This window comes from Halichoeres trimaculatus, unplaced genomic scaffold (genome assembly GCF_033239565.1).
Source record: "Halichoeres trimaculatus isolate MK-OKI-2021-1 unplaced genomic scaffold, fHalTri1.1 fHalTri1_scaffold_12, whole genome shotgun sequence".
Classification (NCBI taxonomy): Eukaryota; Metazoa; Chordata; class Actinopteri; order Labriformes; family Labridae; genus Halichoeres; species Halichoeres trimaculatus.
The window spans coordinates 16,228,448-16,246,823 of NW_027437190.1; the positions used below are offsets into that span (position 1 = coordinate 16,228,448).

The 18,376-nt window shown below is 41.1% G+C and overlaps 1 protein-coding gene across 2 annotated transcripts in view; it reads right to left on the reverse strand.

Moving 5' to 3' along the window:
* Positions 1 to 6: 6 nt before the first annotated feature.
* The window catches only part of fhod3b (formin homology 2 domain containing 3b), a 98,707-nt gene continuing 80,337 nt past the window's right edge, over positions 7 to 18,376 (reverse strand). For both annotated transcript variants that reach the window (XM_074684260.1, XM_074684261.1), the window contains 15 exons: positions 17,625 to 17,735; positions 17,383 to 17,517; positions 16,991 to 17,041; positions 16,098 to 16,288; positions 14,621 to 15,157; positions 13,638 to 14,539; positions 11,179 to 11,337; positions 10,289 to 10,471; positions 8,260 to 8,379; positions 7,258 to 7,419; positions 6,977 to 7,167; positions 6,670 to 6,862; positions 3,106 to 3,292; positions 2,687 to 2,848; positions 7 to 2,534 (listed from right to left, as the gene is read on the reverse strand). In XM_074684260.1, coding sequence (XP_074540361.1) covers positions 2,452 to 2,534; positions 2,687 to 2,848; positions 3,106 to 3,292; positions 6,670 to 6,862; positions 6,977 to 7,167; positions 7,258 to 7,419; positions 8,260 to 8,379; positions 10,289 to 10,471; positions 11,179 to 11,337; positions 13,638 to 14,539; positions 14,621 to 15,157; positions 16,098 to 16,288; positions 16,991 to 17,041; positions 17,383 to 17,517; positions 17,625 to 17,735 — 3,367 coding nt within the window. In that variant the 3' untranslated portion in view covers positions 7 to 2,451. The remainder of the gene's footprint in view (positions 2,535 to 2,686; positions 2,849 to 3,105; positions 3,293 to 6,669; positions 6,863 to 6,976; positions 7,168 to 7,257; positions 7,420 to 8,259; positions 8,380 to 10,288; positions 10,472 to 11,178; positions 11,338 to 13,637; positions 14,540 to 14,620; positions 15,158 to 16,097; positions 16,289 to 16,990; positions 17,042 to 17,382; positions 17,518 to 17,624; positions 17,736 to 18,376) is intronic.

Below are 18,376 nucleotides of genomic sequence, written 5' to 3' on the forward strand. Positions count from 1 at the left end.
TTTTTGTTCTTTTCATACAAGTGTTTCACATGACTCTTATTTTCCTCACATGAGTCAGAGTTAAACATTTGAAGGATGATTAAAAAAAAGAAAAAATGATGTTTAAATGAGCCTTTTATTGTAGATGTTACACAGTTTTTGTCGTGGGCATTGACGCAATAGAAGCCTTGCATGTTGAGCACTTGAGTCCAGGTTCCACAGTGATGCTATGGCACAGGCAGCGACGTGTTGGTGTTGTGCTAATGTTAAATTACAAAGAGAAGAAATGTTGAGTGCAGTAAAATCAAAGGCTTCTCAGTGATCCACAGGACTAACAGAGGAGGTTAATCCTGCACGTTTGACCATGTGTCCACGCTACAGTCCGTGGAGTCCAAAGAGTTGATAACACACAAACCCACAGCTGTGCAGTGAACCTCCCATTGTATCAAGCAGACGTGACACTCTTAAACATAAATGGCTTAGTTTGCTTAAATTATATTTAGAATAATACTGCTTTCAGTCTATGATACACTATTCTACACATGGAGCAAAACAACAAACAACACAAAAGACATTGTCATGACATGTACATCATTTTTACAGCCTTCCTCTAGATCACTACGGATCGATTCTGCTTTAACAACATTCAGTTCAAACGAAACAATGAGCTCCTCTCAATATAACTACTAAGATGCATGCTACACATTGAGTCTAAGGTGCTGAATAGGTTTCAGTAAATTCTAAAGAAAAAAAAGAACTGCTGGTGTGGTTTTATGAAGTTTCATCACAATGTTGCACTAGATCCTTGTTTCTCTCAATGGCTTATGTTTCCATCACAGTGAAGATTTGCAAGTGGACACATAAACCTTAACATACTCACAAGTTGTGCATATCACGTCAGCTGAGGCCATTCCTAATGACTTGTTAGCAAAGTGAGTGTTCAAAATGGATGCATGTCATCAAAAGTTAAAACTGCAGGCTCCTCGTTAACTTCAATAGAGATTTTTGTTTTTAAATAGATAAATAACGGAGACTTTATGTGCACCCATGTTACTAATTATCACGTAACCCCTGATCTTCACATTCATAGGTTTCCGTTAGAGTAGAGATACTCTATATGTTGACAGAGATTTCCAGTGATGCCAGATGAACTGCCTGTTAGTTTAGCCTGGTCTATGTTTAGCTCTTCTATTGCACCTGGATCTCCACCAGAGTGAAACAATGCATGTCTGTATTCTACAGTAAGGCAACTGGATACAGCTAATACACACAGAACCAAATCCCAACGTTGTCAAATAATCTAAAGCTAGCTTCATACTAAACTATTTCATCCAAGTTTTGAGTAACCAGGATTCAACTAAACTTTTGTCTGGACAAGTTTTAAAAACACTGGTCTAAAATGAATCACAGCACATTAATGATGTTCATTGTCATATAGTCCTCCAACTCCTCACGTGTTGTAACAATTTCTAGGTTCCCTGAAGAGGTCTTAATAAATAACTGTCTCATAAAGGCACTCTGACGTGTGCAGCTCGTTGTCTCTGGAAAGGAAAAACCACAGAACCAAATGAAGGTTGCTCAACTGTAACACTGCACCTGCCCTCCTTTCAAACGGTGAGACTACGTCACATGATGCAACATATGTGTTTGTTTAAGCTTAAAATGTTTGTGTAATGAGACAGGACTGAAACCAGTGGTGCCACCAGTATGACCTGTAGAAACAATGTCATCCTGATAAACTTCTTTACATGACTGAAAATGCTTTAAACACACCCTGCTTGGATTCTGTCCGCTCAGGTGAGAGGTTAAAAACTGTGCTACTGTTGATTTGCTGGTTCAACTGTTGAGTATATTTTCAGATGTTGGAGTGGTTCATCAGTGTCAAAGGATTTCACATTGATACCCAACTTTTTCATCCAGTGCAATTGTTCCTTGTTTGAGCACCTTCTTGAGAAAAATGAAAACTACCACAGTAGTATCAAACAGAAAAGCCTTCTGCACAAACATCTATTCAATAGATGAAAAATCTTTAGATTCAATCTGTCACTGAAGCTGCAGGGCTCAATCTGAACCCACACAGCAGAGTTGAGTGTCACTTCTCAAGCCCTTTGGATTCAGTCAAGGCCACAGAGGCTGAAACACAGGTTGGGCTTTCCCTTTTGATGCCTTCACCCTTAAACAACATACTTTTATTTGTATGCTGAGCTGCATTCATAGGATGGTTGTGAACTAGCTTTGTGAATGTGGTTCGTTTATGTTTATCCAGCAAAAGCAAAGCTAAGTGGTTTTGAACGCAGCCCCCTGCTGTACCTCCTCTCCTCTGGAAGCACTGGTGTCAGGCCAAATGCATAGAAATGAGGTCAACTCATTCAAAGCTTGGGTGATTTTAGGGCCAGAGTGGAGTGGGTGTCAAGATGGTGTGGGCATTAGAGGGCAGTGAGCAGGCTCCCAGACGTTGTCCTTCTGTCTGGCTCACACCTGCATCTCTGAACCGCTGGACAAGCCGAGGGCGTTAGCTTCCTCTGTTGTCAAACCGCTCTTCAGTGTCCTTCTCACTGTGAAGACAGGAAGGGGAAAAAGGAAGCAGAAAGAGTTGTGATGGTGTGTTTTTCAACGTTTAGTGTTATGACGGAGTTGTAACGAGCAGCTGAAGGCTTTTCTCTGCGTGCGATCTTTAATCCGGCCATTTCTCCACCAGCTGACTCACATGATTTTCGGTTGGCTCTGGATCGTCTCCTCTCCCGTGGCTGGGTCCTCTGACTAGGCCCCTGAGTGGCTGACCTCACGATCCTCTCCATGATCTCATCCGCTGTGTCGTCTGTGCAGTTCACAGGGTCATCACTGGCAGAGCACCACGGGGGGACACGCCCTAAAACAGTGTGATTACAGAAATACTGTCAGAGAATTCAGCACAGAGCAGAGTTTGCTTTAGAGAAAATGATAAGCTGTGTTTAATTCTAATTGGCTGAAACCCCCAAGTTTTCTGCGACCCTTCTGCCTCTCCTCTCACTCTGTCTGGGATCTATTTACATCATGTTTGAGCTGTTAATGTTCATAACTACTTGATCATACATTGAAAAAACGCGTGTGTGGGCTGCATCAATATGACACGTAAGTGAGTCTGACCTCTGGTGCTGCTGGCTCTGGTACGTGTTCGAAGGCCAGGCACAGTGGACGTCCCACCCTCTCCTCCCGGCGGGCTGCTCTTCAGCACGGCCTTCATGTTCTCATGTTCGGCTGCATCCTCAGCATACTGGATCCCCTGAGGCTGGCTCTCCTGTGCGTCTGATGGCACACTACCAAATTTACCACTCTGGAAGAGGAACAGGACACAGAACACAGTGACACACAACTCAATGGATCATATGCCTCTTTCCTCAGACATCATGCTCCAGATGGGAAACAAAACAGTCTGTTACAGCATTTAGCTTCCCATGCTCCAGGTTAAATCATATAAATGTGAGGACACATGACAAATCCTGATCCATTGGCAACAAAAAGACAACAAGAACTAAAAAACTGAGGTAAATCATCTCATATTTCAATTTAAAGGTACACTTTTGATAAATTCTAAGCTACACCTAACTAAATGTTAATGTTAGCATTTATTATGAAGCCAGATAATATAAAAAAGCTAAAAAAGTTCCTCAAAACTTGTGTAAAAGTTTGTTTTTGTGCTATTTAACAGGTAAAGTAAACATGACAGCAATTAATTACAGTTTACAGTTTACAGTTTCATTTAGCAGACGCTTTTGTCCAAAGCAACGTACAACACAAGCAAGAATTTAGACAGAAGGAAACCTAGTTAGAGCAACAACGGTGCTACAAGTTATTCAGCTGCAGGTGCTGCCATTAAGTGCAATTATTTATTTTTTATTTTATTTTATTTTATTTTATTTTATTTATTTTTTTTGGGGGGGGGGGGGTACAATAATCAAGAAGCCAACAAACCACAATTAGTTGCTGCAACAGTATACCTCAATCTTCAACAAAATTCAGTAATAAGAGCTGTGTCTTAGACCTACTGACTCATTCTACCCCTGAGGACAAAGAAGAGAAGGGCAGCTTAGTGCACAAGTGTTCCCTGAACAGATGAGTTTTCAGACATCTCTTAAAAATAAAAAGGGACTCTGCGGATCGTACTGAGTTAGGTAATTCATTCCACCATTTGGGCACAACAGAGGAGAAGAGTCTGGCTAGTGATTTGGAGCCGCGCTGAGCTGGGAGCACCAGGCATCTTTCACAAGCAGAGCGTAGTGGGCGAGAGGGAGTGTAAACCTGGATGAGGGACCCCAGGTAGGCAGGAGCCATTCTTGTCAATGTTTTGTAAGCCAGAAGAAGAGCTTTGAATTTGGTTCGAGCTGCTACTGGAAGCCAGTGAAGCGCGATTAATATATATGTTGCTTAAACCGAAAATGTGTTTCATCCAATTTCAACTATTTGTCGTTTTCAGCAGCTGGTTGATGAAAAGCAGCAATTTAAAAAAGAAATGTCTTGATTTCTGACATCTGTCTACTCCCTTCTTGCCCACTACGCTCTGCTTCTGAAAGACACCTGGTGCTCCCATCCCAGCGCGGCTCCAAATCACTAGCCAGACTCTTCTCCTCTGTTGTGCCCAAATTGTGGGCTGAATTACCCAACTCTATATGATCCACAGAATCCCTTTCTACTTTTAAGAGATGTCTGAAAACTCATCTGTTTAGGAAACACTTAGACACTTAATCTGACCCTTCTCCTCTTTGTCCTCAAGGGTAGAATGAGTTGGAAGGTCTAAGACCCAGCTCTTAGTGAATTTTCAGGACTAATTACTGAATTTTGCAGAGCCGAATAACTTGCAGCACTGTTGTCACACTAACTTCATTTTCCTTCGGTCTAAATTCTTGCTTGTGTTGTGCGTCGCTTTGGGAAAAAGCGTCTGCTAAATGTAGAACTGTAGCACCTCACGTGCAGCCTCGATGACAGTGCTATAACCCAACAACAGCATCTGATCTCCTCATCCTGAGAACAAAACCTGTGGTAAACAGCTGCTGTGTCGACATGGTCATGATTATGCTGTTTGCACTTTTGGTACTAATAGATAGATACTTTATTTATCTCGAGGGAAATTCAAGGCGTCCGGTAGTGGTTACAAGACAAACATGACATAAAATATAGTTACAAGTTAACCCCAAGGACTGATGCCCCCTCGCCAGTTTATCGATAGAAAACTATACTTTTGATAAAAATTAAATATTTATAACCTGTGCAAAATAAGACTGAGAATGTTTGTCAATTTTAAAACCCAAACCTATTAACAACTGTAAGAAGGAAGGAAAAAAAACTGTCAATTAAGACAAAAACCGATAAACATTGAATTATTGTGCAGTCTTATGCGTAATGTAGAAACAGGAGGTAAATCTACGTATCAAACGTGTCATATGATTAAACCTTAAAGCACACTCTAGCCTAAATAAGAACAATCAGTTCATTTGAAGGATAGAGTTACACCTTTATTTATCTTGTTAGTACACAGGCTAAAATATCCTCTGCTTCCCTGTTACAGATTAACACAACAATGCAGACATGCCAGGTTAAAGATCTCTGCCCAAGGTCTAAATAAAGTTTATTAATTCTTCCAGGAAGTAGAGTACCTTCTCTCAACCCCAGCTTGTCTCAACACATCATGCTATCACCTGTTTCTCTTCTTTTCATCACATTCTAGCTTCCTCATTCGTGTGCCTCACACACAGACACAGACACACACACACAAAACCAGTCAGTCTGACTGATGACATGTCCTTTGTTAATCTGTGTTAACACACCAGTTATTGTCCAGAGTTACAACATCACAGTCCAGCTGAATGTTAGTCAACACGGAGTTCACATGCTCTTTGTTTTCACCTCCTACCTCACTATCATCGTCTTCCTCACTCTACAGAGATAAAGAGAGAATCCCAGAAGGTGTGACGTGAATACAAAATACAGGAGGAATGAAGAAAAATACTTAAGTAAACATAATTCAGGAAAAAATAATCCTTCCAGAATTTTAGAAAGAAGTTGAATAAAGTAAAAAGTAAATATGGAGTGTCCATGGTAGCTGGTTAGACTTAGCAGAAAGCAGGAGGCAGGGGGCTTGTCTAGAAACAATGGCAGAATATTTTCTGTTCTTAATGCGAGTGTTTGAACACCACCAGCTGCTAGCAAACTGTGGATGAGTGGAGTATTTGACTTGGATATACTGTGAGTCCCGTTTTTTCTCCTTCAGGGACATCCAAAGGTTTGAATTTTCACACAGTGATTGAATTAGGGTCTCTTTGAAGAGAGAGGGGCCCCAGCCAGGGCTGAATGAGGAGTCCGCTCTGAGCACCCAGCTCCTCAGGGTTTTGAGGGATTTTAATCACACAGGGAGGTGTTTGCTCTGGCCTTTCTGAGCCTGCTGCAGCTCCAGGATGAGACACACTAAAAACACCTCCCTGTTTGTTGTTACAGTAACATATACAGGAGAATACTGAGGAGCTCTCCTGATGTCACCACATATGTATCTGTCAGAAACAGCCACGTCTGGTGCCTTAACCAGATTAAAGATATAACTAGCGTCCAGGGATCGATCACACTGGGTCACAGGATTGAGGCAGTGCTCAAACTAAACAAAGAGGATCAGGAAATGGAGAAAGTCTACGTGTGAGTCTTCTCCTGCTGAAAAGCACTTACATCTGTTATCATTTTTCCCCTGGTCTTGTTCCTCTCCCGGTGGTTGGCCCTCTTCTGTTTCTGTTGCAGCACGCGCTCTCTTGTTGTGCGATACTCCAGGGCAAATTCACTCAAGATCTTGCTGAAGCGATGAATGCTGACCTCACGCACTGCGTATATCGGATGGCCCAGGAACAGAAGAAAGGCATGAAACCTGCAGATGTTCAGAGAAACATAACATCAGTGTGGAGGCATCGTTTGATGAGGAACAAAGTTTAAATGAATAAGAAAAAGCTCCACTGGTGATAACAGAATGCTGTTGATCTACCTGTTGATTATCCTCCGGTGGACAACCTTCAGAATAATGATCCGCTCCGCGCAGTCTTTCAGGAAATCAGACATTTTTTGCTTCAATGCTGGTTTCATCTCATGTTTTGCAATGACTTTGAGATGATCCCATGATGCTTTGCATCTTCGTTCCATCTGGGCCAGATTGTCTTGGAGCTGGTCAAAGTCCACCTGATGAGGAAATGACATTTACATGAACAGTTTGTTAAACTAAAACATGATGGAGACGGTGTTTACTGTTGGTATGAAGTAAAGGCTCACTTTCGTTAAGCGGGTGATTGCTCCTATCTCCGAGTAGAGATCAGTGCTGTCTGGAAACTTCTCCACCACGATGGCGCAGGTGTGGTGCAATAGGGACTGCTTGTGAACCGTGTCCTTCACCTCTGGGACTTTCTCCAAGTAACTCAGCTCAAAGCCTTTAGCCTGGGGATGCATGCATTCACAGAAACACAGTTACAACGTAGGATGGAAACAACTGTCTGAAATTAAGAATCAAAAGGGGACAAATTGCTATGAATTTCCTTTTTGGCAGGGGCGGGAAAGGCTCAAAGGAGTGCTCGGAGTAGATGTGTAGATTCTGTGGGGCTGGCGATTATCAGAAACCACAATCTACTTCAGACCCGGCTGATCGCTCTGCGCACCACAGCCAAGCTTTAAAAGCCGGAACACATCATGAAAGACATAATCCCAACAGGATCCCCCTTGTTCTTCTGCCAGTTTTAAATGGCTTACTGCAAAATCTAAATGCAGCTGTTATTTATGGGAACTACTTGTTTTGATTTTGATAAACGATGTTTCCCTATTGCGTCCCTTTTGGCTCTCATGTCTCGAGAGTTCATTCATATACACAAAGATTTACACAGATGCATGAAAACACAAAGGCACACGCGAGGCCACAGAGAGTGAGACGTAAAAGAAAACAGACACATAGCTCAACGCACAAGAAGCCAGATGAACTGTCAGGAAACACGATCGCAGACAGACAGAGAGACAGAGGCAGGATCAGCAGAGGCCTTGACAAGCATTTTAACTGTAGAAGGACAGTGTCTGCTGCACGCAGTCTGCCAGCACATTCTTCTTCACATAGAGAGTCTACTGTTATCCCTGCCAAATAAATATGTTGGCGGGGGAGAATGGGAAGGAGGAGGGTGAGGGGGAGCGTGGGAGGAAATGGAGGAAGTGTGTTAAAGACCGGGGAGAGAAAGTGAAAAGAGGGATCCTCTCCTCTTCACCTTATATGTCTTAGACAGGCAGATAACTCACATTAGTGCTGTTGAGGAAGTTGCCGATGGACAACAACGTGGACAAGATGTAGCGGAGCGTCTTGTTTTTGTCCAGCTGGTCCATCCCCTCCTTCAGGTCCTGTAGAGGCTCTGCTACCTCCTTAAAGGGCGTAAAACACAGGAGAGAAGCATGTCATCTACTCCTGCCTGGTTCTGTTCCTGTGATTCACTCTGCTCCTCTTCTTTCCTCTCAACAGCAGTGTCAGTAAACTCTTGTAAAGACACGAGGAGAAAGACACTTCACGCTGTCATATCAAATTTGAAACATGAGTTTCAATGACTTCTATCTCGTCTACATGATGGATAGTTTCCTTAAAAACTGTTATAAAATTCAAAGAAAATAGTATTAGTAAAGTATTCTTCCCCCTTGAGGATTATCATACCACTACAGGCAGCTGAAGTTGTATTTTGGCCCTTTTATAAAACAGGTGCTCTCATGAAATCATCCAAACACCTTTTTTCAAGAAAATCATTGCTAATTTTCAAAAAGCTGCAGTAGTATGACATCTGTTACTTGTTTTTTTTTTTTTTTTTTTTTTTTTTTTTAAAGGATTTTCCTGCATTGAATTAATGTTTATTTACCAAAAAAGTAACAAAACCATCCAGTCTGTCAAATGTTGTACAAAATATATCATAAACTAAATGACATCACAACATTTCTTCGTGAAATTTGGGTTAATTAACATCTCAATTCCAAAAAAATAGAATAGTCTGTCTGTTTTTGACAGGTCAGGTTTTACAGGGTTAATAATGTTGTTAAAATGCCTGATCTAGGGTCACACTTACAAAGACTCTCTCTCTCTGTTACGTACTTCCCAACAGTTTATTGAGAAGAGTCATACTGCTTTCGTGTCTGTTCACCAAGATTTTGGTCCAAGAAGGAGAAGCAACCATTAATAAAGGCAAACCTTAATGAGTTTTGCCTTTATTGATGGTTGCTTTTTTTATTTCTTTAAGGGGGGTCTTTTTATCCCTTTAATGAGACAGGAGAGGACAGTGGAAAGAGCAGGGAACATGGCTTCAAACCTGGATTCAAACCTGGGCCACCTGTGTGAGGGCAAACCTCATGGAGCAGGACATACACCAGGTGTGGCCAACCAGTCAGAGACCAAGAGCCACAAAAATTATATCTATCTCTGTATCTGCATATCTATCTATCTATCTATCTATCTATCTATCTATCTATCTATCTATCTATCTATCTATCTATCTATCTATCTATCTATCTATCTATCTATCTATCTATCTATCTATCTATCTATCTATCTGTCTAGATAGCTATGAGCACATAAGTGTAGAGAAGAGAAACTGAAACTTCAGTATCAATCTCAATCTCATCACCCAAGTATTGATCAATACTAATCCCAACGTTGGCATCAATATATTAATATTTTAGATCACTGCTCATACGAGTGGATCAAAGAGCCACACACCGAAAGGCAAAGAGCCACAGGTTGGCCACCCCTGACCTAGACCAATGAGGCCATCTGTGCTCTTCTTTGTGAACTGCTAAAAATGTAAGCTACTGTGCTGAGCATGTGACCAAATTTCAAGCGCCAGGTGACTGAATGTAGATAAATCAAAAAAATATCTGGCAGACTTTTTGAAATCACCAAATATGACACAGTTGTACAAAGCTGTTGTATCATTATCATTTGTTACATCTTGTGTTCTCACTGCAGCTGGCCCAGAAACAGCTCCAAACACTGAACACACCAGTTCCTGTCCAGGCCAGACTCAGAGGTGAACGTGAGCAGATTCTGTTACCTAAGCATTCCCAGGATGGTTGTTTCCCTCATTCAGCTTTTATGTTAAGCCATGTACTCACTAGCTGAAGCTTTATATCAACTCTTCAGACCTGAGAGTGGTTCTGAGCTGCACCCCTAAAAGAGTCTATTTCATTAAATCACAAGGGCACATGTACTGCTGGCAGAAAACTGCAAAAACAACAGGCTTCACTTATGTAACCCTCTGAGGTGTGGTGTATCGTTAACAGGAGATTGGCTGACCTTCTCAATAAGCTCGTAGTCCATCTTGAATGCCCACAGCTGCAGGCGAGCAGACAGCTCAGTGATGGAGGAGAGGGTGAGGAGGAACTGCTCTGCGCTGCCCAGGGGAATATCAGGGTTGACCAGCTGAGCCTCCTGGATCTTCTGCTTCTCCTCCTCTGTGGGGATCATTGTCAGGATTTTCTAGTAGAGGAAGAAGAAAAATATTCTCACTGAGTCATTCATCAAACCCATGGATCAGAAGTTTTTCAGTGGCTGAGAGAAACTTTTTAACAATATCTCAGTGTGTATTTCACAGAGAGGGAGAGGAAAACAAACTGATTCTGACATTTCCAGCTCTGTATGTCTGGGATGTTTCACATTTTTTCCACAACTGTCTGATATATGAACTTTCATTCCCCTTTTGTTGTCTAGCTGTAAACATCTCCAGAGACGAAAGGTGGAGAGAAATACTCCTCACTGAAAATGAACTCAAGGTGAAGCTCTGAAAACTACAGGTTATATAACACCACAGGGATGCACCATTAATCTTTATTTGCGGATGGGAAGTCCTTCAAAAGTCTGACGTGTGGTTTTTAAAACAAGCTGAAAATATGCACATTGAGCTAACCTTTAATCATCTCTGTGATTAATTACATGAGAACTGCCATAGAGCCAAGGAAATAACATGATAAGTCAACATTGTGGGCTTTCCTATCTGGAAGACTTAAATCTCTCCTGTTTTGGGCGGTCCATCCGTGTATGTTTTCATGTGCTGAGTAAATATCCTTTGAGAAAAATGTGTTTACTTTGGACCCAGTGGGCCTGAATGGGTTGTATTTGATGGACGACACTGTAGTTATAACAGATACAGTATGCCTGAGTATCTAAATCTCTGTAAAAATGCTTACCTCAATGCCTTCCTTGTTCAGTGCGTACTCATCAAAGTTGAGGATGGCGGTCTTTATGGTTCGTGGGGGAGGTAAGACAGTCAAACCGATGTTTATGGCGTTGCTGCGCTTTGAATCCAGAACTATGATTTCTTGTCGTTTGCCATCAACAGCTGCTTTCTATGAAAGAAACCAAACACGATCATAAATCCACTCTGAATGATCAGCAGCTAGGAAGCGGTTTCAAACAGTTGTACCAAACATAAGATTTCTGTGGATGATGAACTGAGAGACAAATCAGCTGTTTATAGATCTCAGCTACTGGTCTGGCAAAATAAATGAAGCGTCGTGCCAGAGGAAACACAGGGTTGTTTGACTGTTTATTTATCATTACTGTTATGATAACCTTACATAGACTGTTTTCTGGCCTGAAAAAAGTTAGTTACAGTACAGCATTAAGAAAATTTTACTCTTGAATATTATAGATAGTATAAAACACAGATGTAATCCTACTGCTTAAGGTTATAATAGTTTTGGATTAGTCATTATAGTTTAGTTTTAGTTAGTTTTGAAATTGTTTTTCCATTACAGTTTATTTCTAATACGTTTTAGAGCGGGCATTCATGTTTTTATTTAGTTTTGATTTTTGCAACAAGGCTTAGTTTGAGTTTAGTTTTAGTTTAGTTTTAGTTTTTCATACCTTATTAACCAGGTGCAGGATTGAAAAAGGTCAGAGTAAATATTTTGTAACACTGTTTATTTTCAAGTCCATCAAAGTGCTCACTGCTCAGTCAATGCTGATACTAAACTGTTGGCTGCTGCCTTAAACACAAGAAAATAATATAAACTTAATATAAAAAATATTAACATAAAATACATAAATTATATAGAAATAATGTTAACATAAATTACATAAAAATAATCAAAACATAAATTATATAAAACAATATAATATGAGCTTAAATAATTAGAAACTTGGACTCTGTAACAATAAAGGCAGACTCAAATACAATCAAAGTCAGACTCACATGAAATTAAACTATTACAGATGCTCTGATTCATTGCTCCACCACGTTTAGTTGCAGCACAGCTCACAGCCAGTCAGTGCAGTAAACAAGCACGTCCCAGTACGTCGCTATGATGGTGCTGTGCGGCACTGACAACTGCTGAAAACTGTCTAAAATTGGTTGAGAAAATGTGTCGGATAAATTAAAATCTTAAAGGCTATTAATATTGTCAGAAACAATAACGAAGGACAATTTGTCTATAATTTTGGTTAGTTTTAGTTAGTTTTGTGAACACAAGATACAGTTTTAGTTTACTTATCGTTTATGTTTTCTTTTCTTTTTTCTTTTTCGTTTTAATTAGTTTGAGTTAATTGCAATGTATTTTAAATTTTAGTTTTCTTTTTTAGTTTCGTTTTAGTTAACTATTAGAACTTTGTTACTGACATGATGCGTTGGAAGCATTCTTAAGTGCCAAACAAGCCATATCAGAAATGCTGACTTCAACTAACTTCTGACTGATTTAGAATCCATCGGGCAGGGTGAGGCATCAGCAAACAGGAACCAGCAAACAGGAACAAGACACCCACCCAACAGACCAGTGGACACGCCCCTAATGATGCCCATGTAAGCTAAATTTTAGCCCCAACATCATCAAAAGTGAAGGCTTCTGAAAACATTCTCCTTCATAGAGTTTATACAAACTGATGATTTAGCTTTCGTAACAAAATTAATTTCTGAAGCCTAAGATTCTTTAATTCTTTTGAGATATATCTGGTCTTTTTGACATTCTGGGTCGATTAAATCAGTCTTGCCAGATATTTCATTACAAGAAACTAGAAAAGCACTCAGAGAGCTCAGACCCTCACCAAATATATTGTGATTCTCACGCAACACTTTAGTCCTACTTTAATGTTATACTCCCTTTCAGCAGACTGTCTGCTACAATTTGGTGTTAGTTGCAGGTTTGTATGATAATTTTTTTCCTGACAGTGTTAAAAGTTATGATGACCAAGTTAATATTTTATATTCCGGATCTTAGTATCCAGAATATTGTCAGGATCTGGATTGTACTTTTACATCTGTCAGGAATTATGGTGACCTTGTCTTATATTGTTTTGCAAAGCAATCCGACCATTTATTGTGGAGTTATATTCACATATGGTGAAAAGGTCCCTATCTCACATTGATAAAGAATCCTTTAAAAAAGTCCTGGATCCAGATGGTGATCCAGATCACCTCCACAATTTAATCACATCTTCCTTATCCCATTTTGAACATTCTCTGAAAATCCCATGAAGATCCGTTCATTACTTTTTCAAATTATGTTGTTCACAGAGAAACAAACAGACAAACTCTGGATATAATCAGGTGAACACAGAGCTTTAAAAAAATCAGTGCACTGCAAAATAAACACTTAAAGTATTTTGTACAACTCACTGGTTCTCTGGTAAGAGCAACGTAACACTTAGTTACCTTTGTGACAGGCAGCTCCTTGGATTTGGACTCAAACAGCTGCTCCAGCTTGGATGTGTCCAGTTTAATGGGCTCCAGTGTGGACCAGAGGGACTCCTTGCAGAATTTATGACTCTTGCACTGCCAGTCAATTGGACGCACCTCGTTCCAGAAGAGACGGATGGTCTTCTTCTTCTTCTGGAAGAGAGGAATCTCTCCTCGATTCAGCTGCGGGGAGGGTGGAGGGATAGGTGCCATGAACGGTGGGGGTGGGGGCATAAATTTGCCAAGTAGTGGAGGAGGAGGGGGGCAGCCAAAGAGGGGCGGTGGTGGTGGCAGTGCAGGAGGGGGAGGTGGTGCTATTAGGTCACCTGTCCCCATCACACTGTCCACATCTAAGATGTCCATGTCATCCTCCTCCTTTAAGTCTGTGAAGTCCATCTCTTTGATCCGCAGCTCCCTGGGTGTGGCCATCAGCTGGTCCCAGATATGATCCGACTCTTTCTTTGGGGGCAATGACGGGGCTGTTGATGACTTGTCAGACTGCTGCTGCTCTTTAGAGGTTTCGACCTCAGAGGGGCTTGTCAGACCTTTCACTAAATCTCCAAACTTCTCTGCCACTGCGCGCACACTCCCCTGGTTGTCCAAATGTCCCACCTCCATTTTCTTCACATTCTCCTCCCTGGCCTGCCTGTGAGCTTCCAGCGTGGATATCCTGCTGGCTAAGCTAGCAACACTCGAATCACCAACCTCTGTCTCCTTCTCACCTTTACACTTGTCTTTTTCTGTTTCTTCGACGTTCACTTCACCATTATCAGCCGTCTTTTGAGCATAGAGCATGTCCAGCATGAAGCGCTTGCTGTTCAGTAACTTGTTGCAGTGGTCGTTTACATCCGTGTCTTTAATGCATTGAGTCCACTGGCCTGGAAGAACAGGGACATTTTTGAAATAGAGATAAATAAAGTAGACTAATGAAAAAATCAAATCAAATCAATCCATCATACCTGCGTCAATGTCATTGGTGAGCTTCTCCTCCCGCTCCTCCCTCTCCAGGGTGCTGCTGGTGGAGGAGATGCTGGACGCAGAGCAATTGTCCTTTTCATTCACTTCCTCGTTTTGTCTCTCTTTCTCACTCAGCAGTACACTTTCTTCTACATCCCTTTCTGTTGTTTGCTCCTTCTCAAACTCCTCCTCTAACTCTACATTCACGTCAACTTTTGGCTCCTCAGTTTTTGCTACATCTGCTACTCCTACCTGCTCTTCTACGACCACTACCTCATCCACACTCTGTCCCTGCTTTTCAAGCTTCTCCTGCTCCTCTTCCTTTTCCATGCCCGACTGTTCATCTGATGCTGGCTCTGCCTCTGCACTCCGGTCAGACGCAGCAGCATCCTCAGTCTCTGCAGATGACTCTGTCTCAGTGTGCTGCTTGTATGGCTCAGAGGGAGGTGTGGGGGAAGGCTGTGATACTGTAAACTCTGGTGCTGGACTTTTGGTCCTGCTCTTTGGGTCAAGGTTTGGCTCTGAGATATGTTCTGTTCCTGGAAGAGAAACAAAAACAAAGTGGGAAAAATTACTTTAAGTACTTCCACTGTTTATTTAAAATATCTGATAGTTTTCAAAAAGATTTTTGTCCATCATCGAAATCGCTTTAAATTGCTTCCATACATATTCACAGTTTCACAGCGTCCAAACTCAGAACATACATTTTTCAAACATTCAGAGGTTAATCACAAAGCATTTATCAAATTCCCTTACTATGGCTCATGATAAAACAACATGAACAGCTGAGAAAGATATTTTACTGTTCACCTTATTGCACTTCATTTTGAATGTTCCCCAAAGAAACATTTTCTGGTGAACTGAGCTGAACTCAAGTCTTTTCTGTTTGCATCAATGAAAAAAAGATCATCCTACCAGAACCTCACCACCACTTAGTTTTTTAAAAAATGGAAAAACCCATTACTTCTGAAAGTAAAGCTGATGAGCTGTGCATTCTGTCTAATGACCAAGAGGGGGCGACTCCACTGGTAGAAAAAGATTACAGATTTTAAGGAACCAGCTGAGAAAATGATCCCATTTATCAGTTCTTTAATGTCCTAAACAGGTTTTGGTCTCTGTGCCTATTTTTAAATATTCCTCAAAGTAACATGATGTTCATTTTGCATAGCTCAAAATGAAATTGATAATGAAACAGGCAATGTTTTTTTTTTTTTTTTTTTTTTTTTTGGGGGGGGGGGGGGGGGGGGGTGTTCCACTGTGTTGCTGCAATAGGATAAAAGATACATATTTATTTTAGATTCTTAAATAAAGGCCCAAATGTATTTCCCACTGCATGAAGTATCATTATGAAGTAAGCCAAAAAGCCAGTGTGTGACAGACACTTACAACCCACAATGCTTCCAAAAGCTATTCAGACCAACTTTAAAATCCTCTCTTTCTCATACAAACAGATGCTAACAGTGAACAGTCACCCTGTACCTGATGTCTGATGTGTAGTTGGGACGGTGCCTTCCTGTGAGACAATGGGTGAAGGTGTGGCGCAGCGAGACACTGAGCGACTTGAAGGCGTGGGACTCAAACACAAAGTGATCTCTGTTCGCCCTCTGGTTGTCACCCTTGGGCGTTCCCGCTCAAACTCCTCTGCAGCCAACCTTTCCACAGCTTTGTACCTGTAGACACAAAATATGACTTTTGGACGCCTGCACACTGTGGTTAAGATTCATACAGATCAGAATGTAGTCTCAAGAGATAAACTCATGTGACTGAGTAGACGCTTGTGAAAGGCTGCTCCAAATTTTCAGGGTTTCAAGATATTTTTACCATGATTATTCTGTTACACCTTAAAAAAACAGTCTAATAGGAAAAATAAAGCAGTTATATTTTATAGAACTGTTGAGGCCCCATGAAAACTAACAGTGACAATCCACTTGTCATGATGATGGTTTTTTTCCAGGGTAACATTCAGAAATCCAGTTACTCAAGTGATGCCTGTCTTTTTGCTATAGCTGCCAAAGTCCTTTTTGAAAAGTTTTTAAAACTCCGTAAGATTCATGTTCGAGTCCAGAGAGGGAACTGTAAGGGCATATTCATGACACACAGACATGGTCAGTTAGATAATCAGTGCTCATGTGCACCAAACTCGATTACACACTTGTCCAGTTAACTCTGCAACATCTTAATGGTGAGCAAGCCTAGAGGGGCTCCAACACCTATATTTCAGCCTGGGGCGGGTGCAACTGGGGCTTTGCATCTGCTATCAATATAAAACAGGATATCAAAGCATTCACGAATATTCACAGTTGTTTGATGTGTTTACACAACTGTGGCAAGACTGTGTGTCCATATAAAACTAAGAAACAAAGAAGACTCACCTTTCCTCCCTGGCCTGTCTTACTTCCTCCCTCTTGTCTACGTAATCACGACTGTGACAAAAAGACAACAACAGAGAGTGATGAGGAAAGTGAAAGTTGGTTAATGTGCGTGAAAATATCTGAAAACAGGCGTCATAAAAAGCTGAGGCACCTGCTTCCTCTGATTATGATTTAGTGCATCTAATGTTTCCCACAAAGAGAGAGCCTAGCTTCTTTAAGAAGCGTGTGAAATTTGCAGATATCCCTTAGAGGGGCCGGAACCATCTGTTTCTGGAGATTACCCATACTGGTATGTCTTTATTGGGTTTACAGCTGCCTACGAAGTGGAGAAGTATATTTTCTCTGACAGGAAGTCATGCAGCGTTTTGCCTGAATCTTAAAGTGAGACTAACTTAAAGCGGTTCCTCTCTTCTCTTTCGATTCTCTGCAGACGCTCCTCTCTTTCCACACGTCTCCTCTCTCTCTCTGCAGCCAGAGACTCCTGATGCTGTCTGTACGATGACGTCAGCAAGCCCCCCAAAGCAGGTCTACATGAAAAAGAACTTGTCAAGTAAGTATCAGGTAACAGATGGGTTGTATGTGTTATTTTCATCAGCTGGGTCCAAACCAGCCACAGTAAAGTGGCGATACCAACCTGTCTGTGGATTTGGAGTCTGGTGTGGAGGTAGCTGAGCTAGTGAAGCGATGTATGGGTGATGAAGGAGCCTGGTGCCTGCCAGGGTATGGAGTGCCATTTGCACTGATTCTGTTAAAGGAGGGAAAATAAGGTCAATAAGGTCAGATTAACTCTTACCTCAGAGGCCTTTTGATGCTTGAGCTGAATGTACAGGCTGCATAAAAAGATGGATGTCATTAAAGCTGCACAAGGTGAAGCCAAAACATTTAGAGCTCTGTCCGCTGACTGGTTGCAGTATATATCGTAAACCACGCCTCATTTGTGTTATTCAGTGATTAATGTCAAACTATTGATAAATGTAAAAACTATAAAACAGATTTTCCTCTTAAGTTTATTTCTATTGTTATAGTTAGCTCTTGGCATGCTAATGCATGTTGAGATCATAGACTGATGCAGTATAGGTCAAAAATCTGGCTTTCCAGTCAGCCCAGATGGGCTGTGGTCAAACTTTAAAAAATGAATACACCTCGTAGAAATGTTTCTCAAGTCCGATTGTTGTGGTGATTTGAAGATATCATTTGGCTGTCTTGTATTCGAGTCCTCTTTTTTTCTGAAAAGTTGTGTTTTCATTAGATATACGATGTTAAAAACGAGGTATTATGTAACGTTTAACAATGACTGACAGCTGCCATACTGGTGTATTTTTTTCGGGGATTGAAAAATATGTCAGGAGGTAGAGTCAAGAAGTGATTAGACTCTCGAAAGAAAAA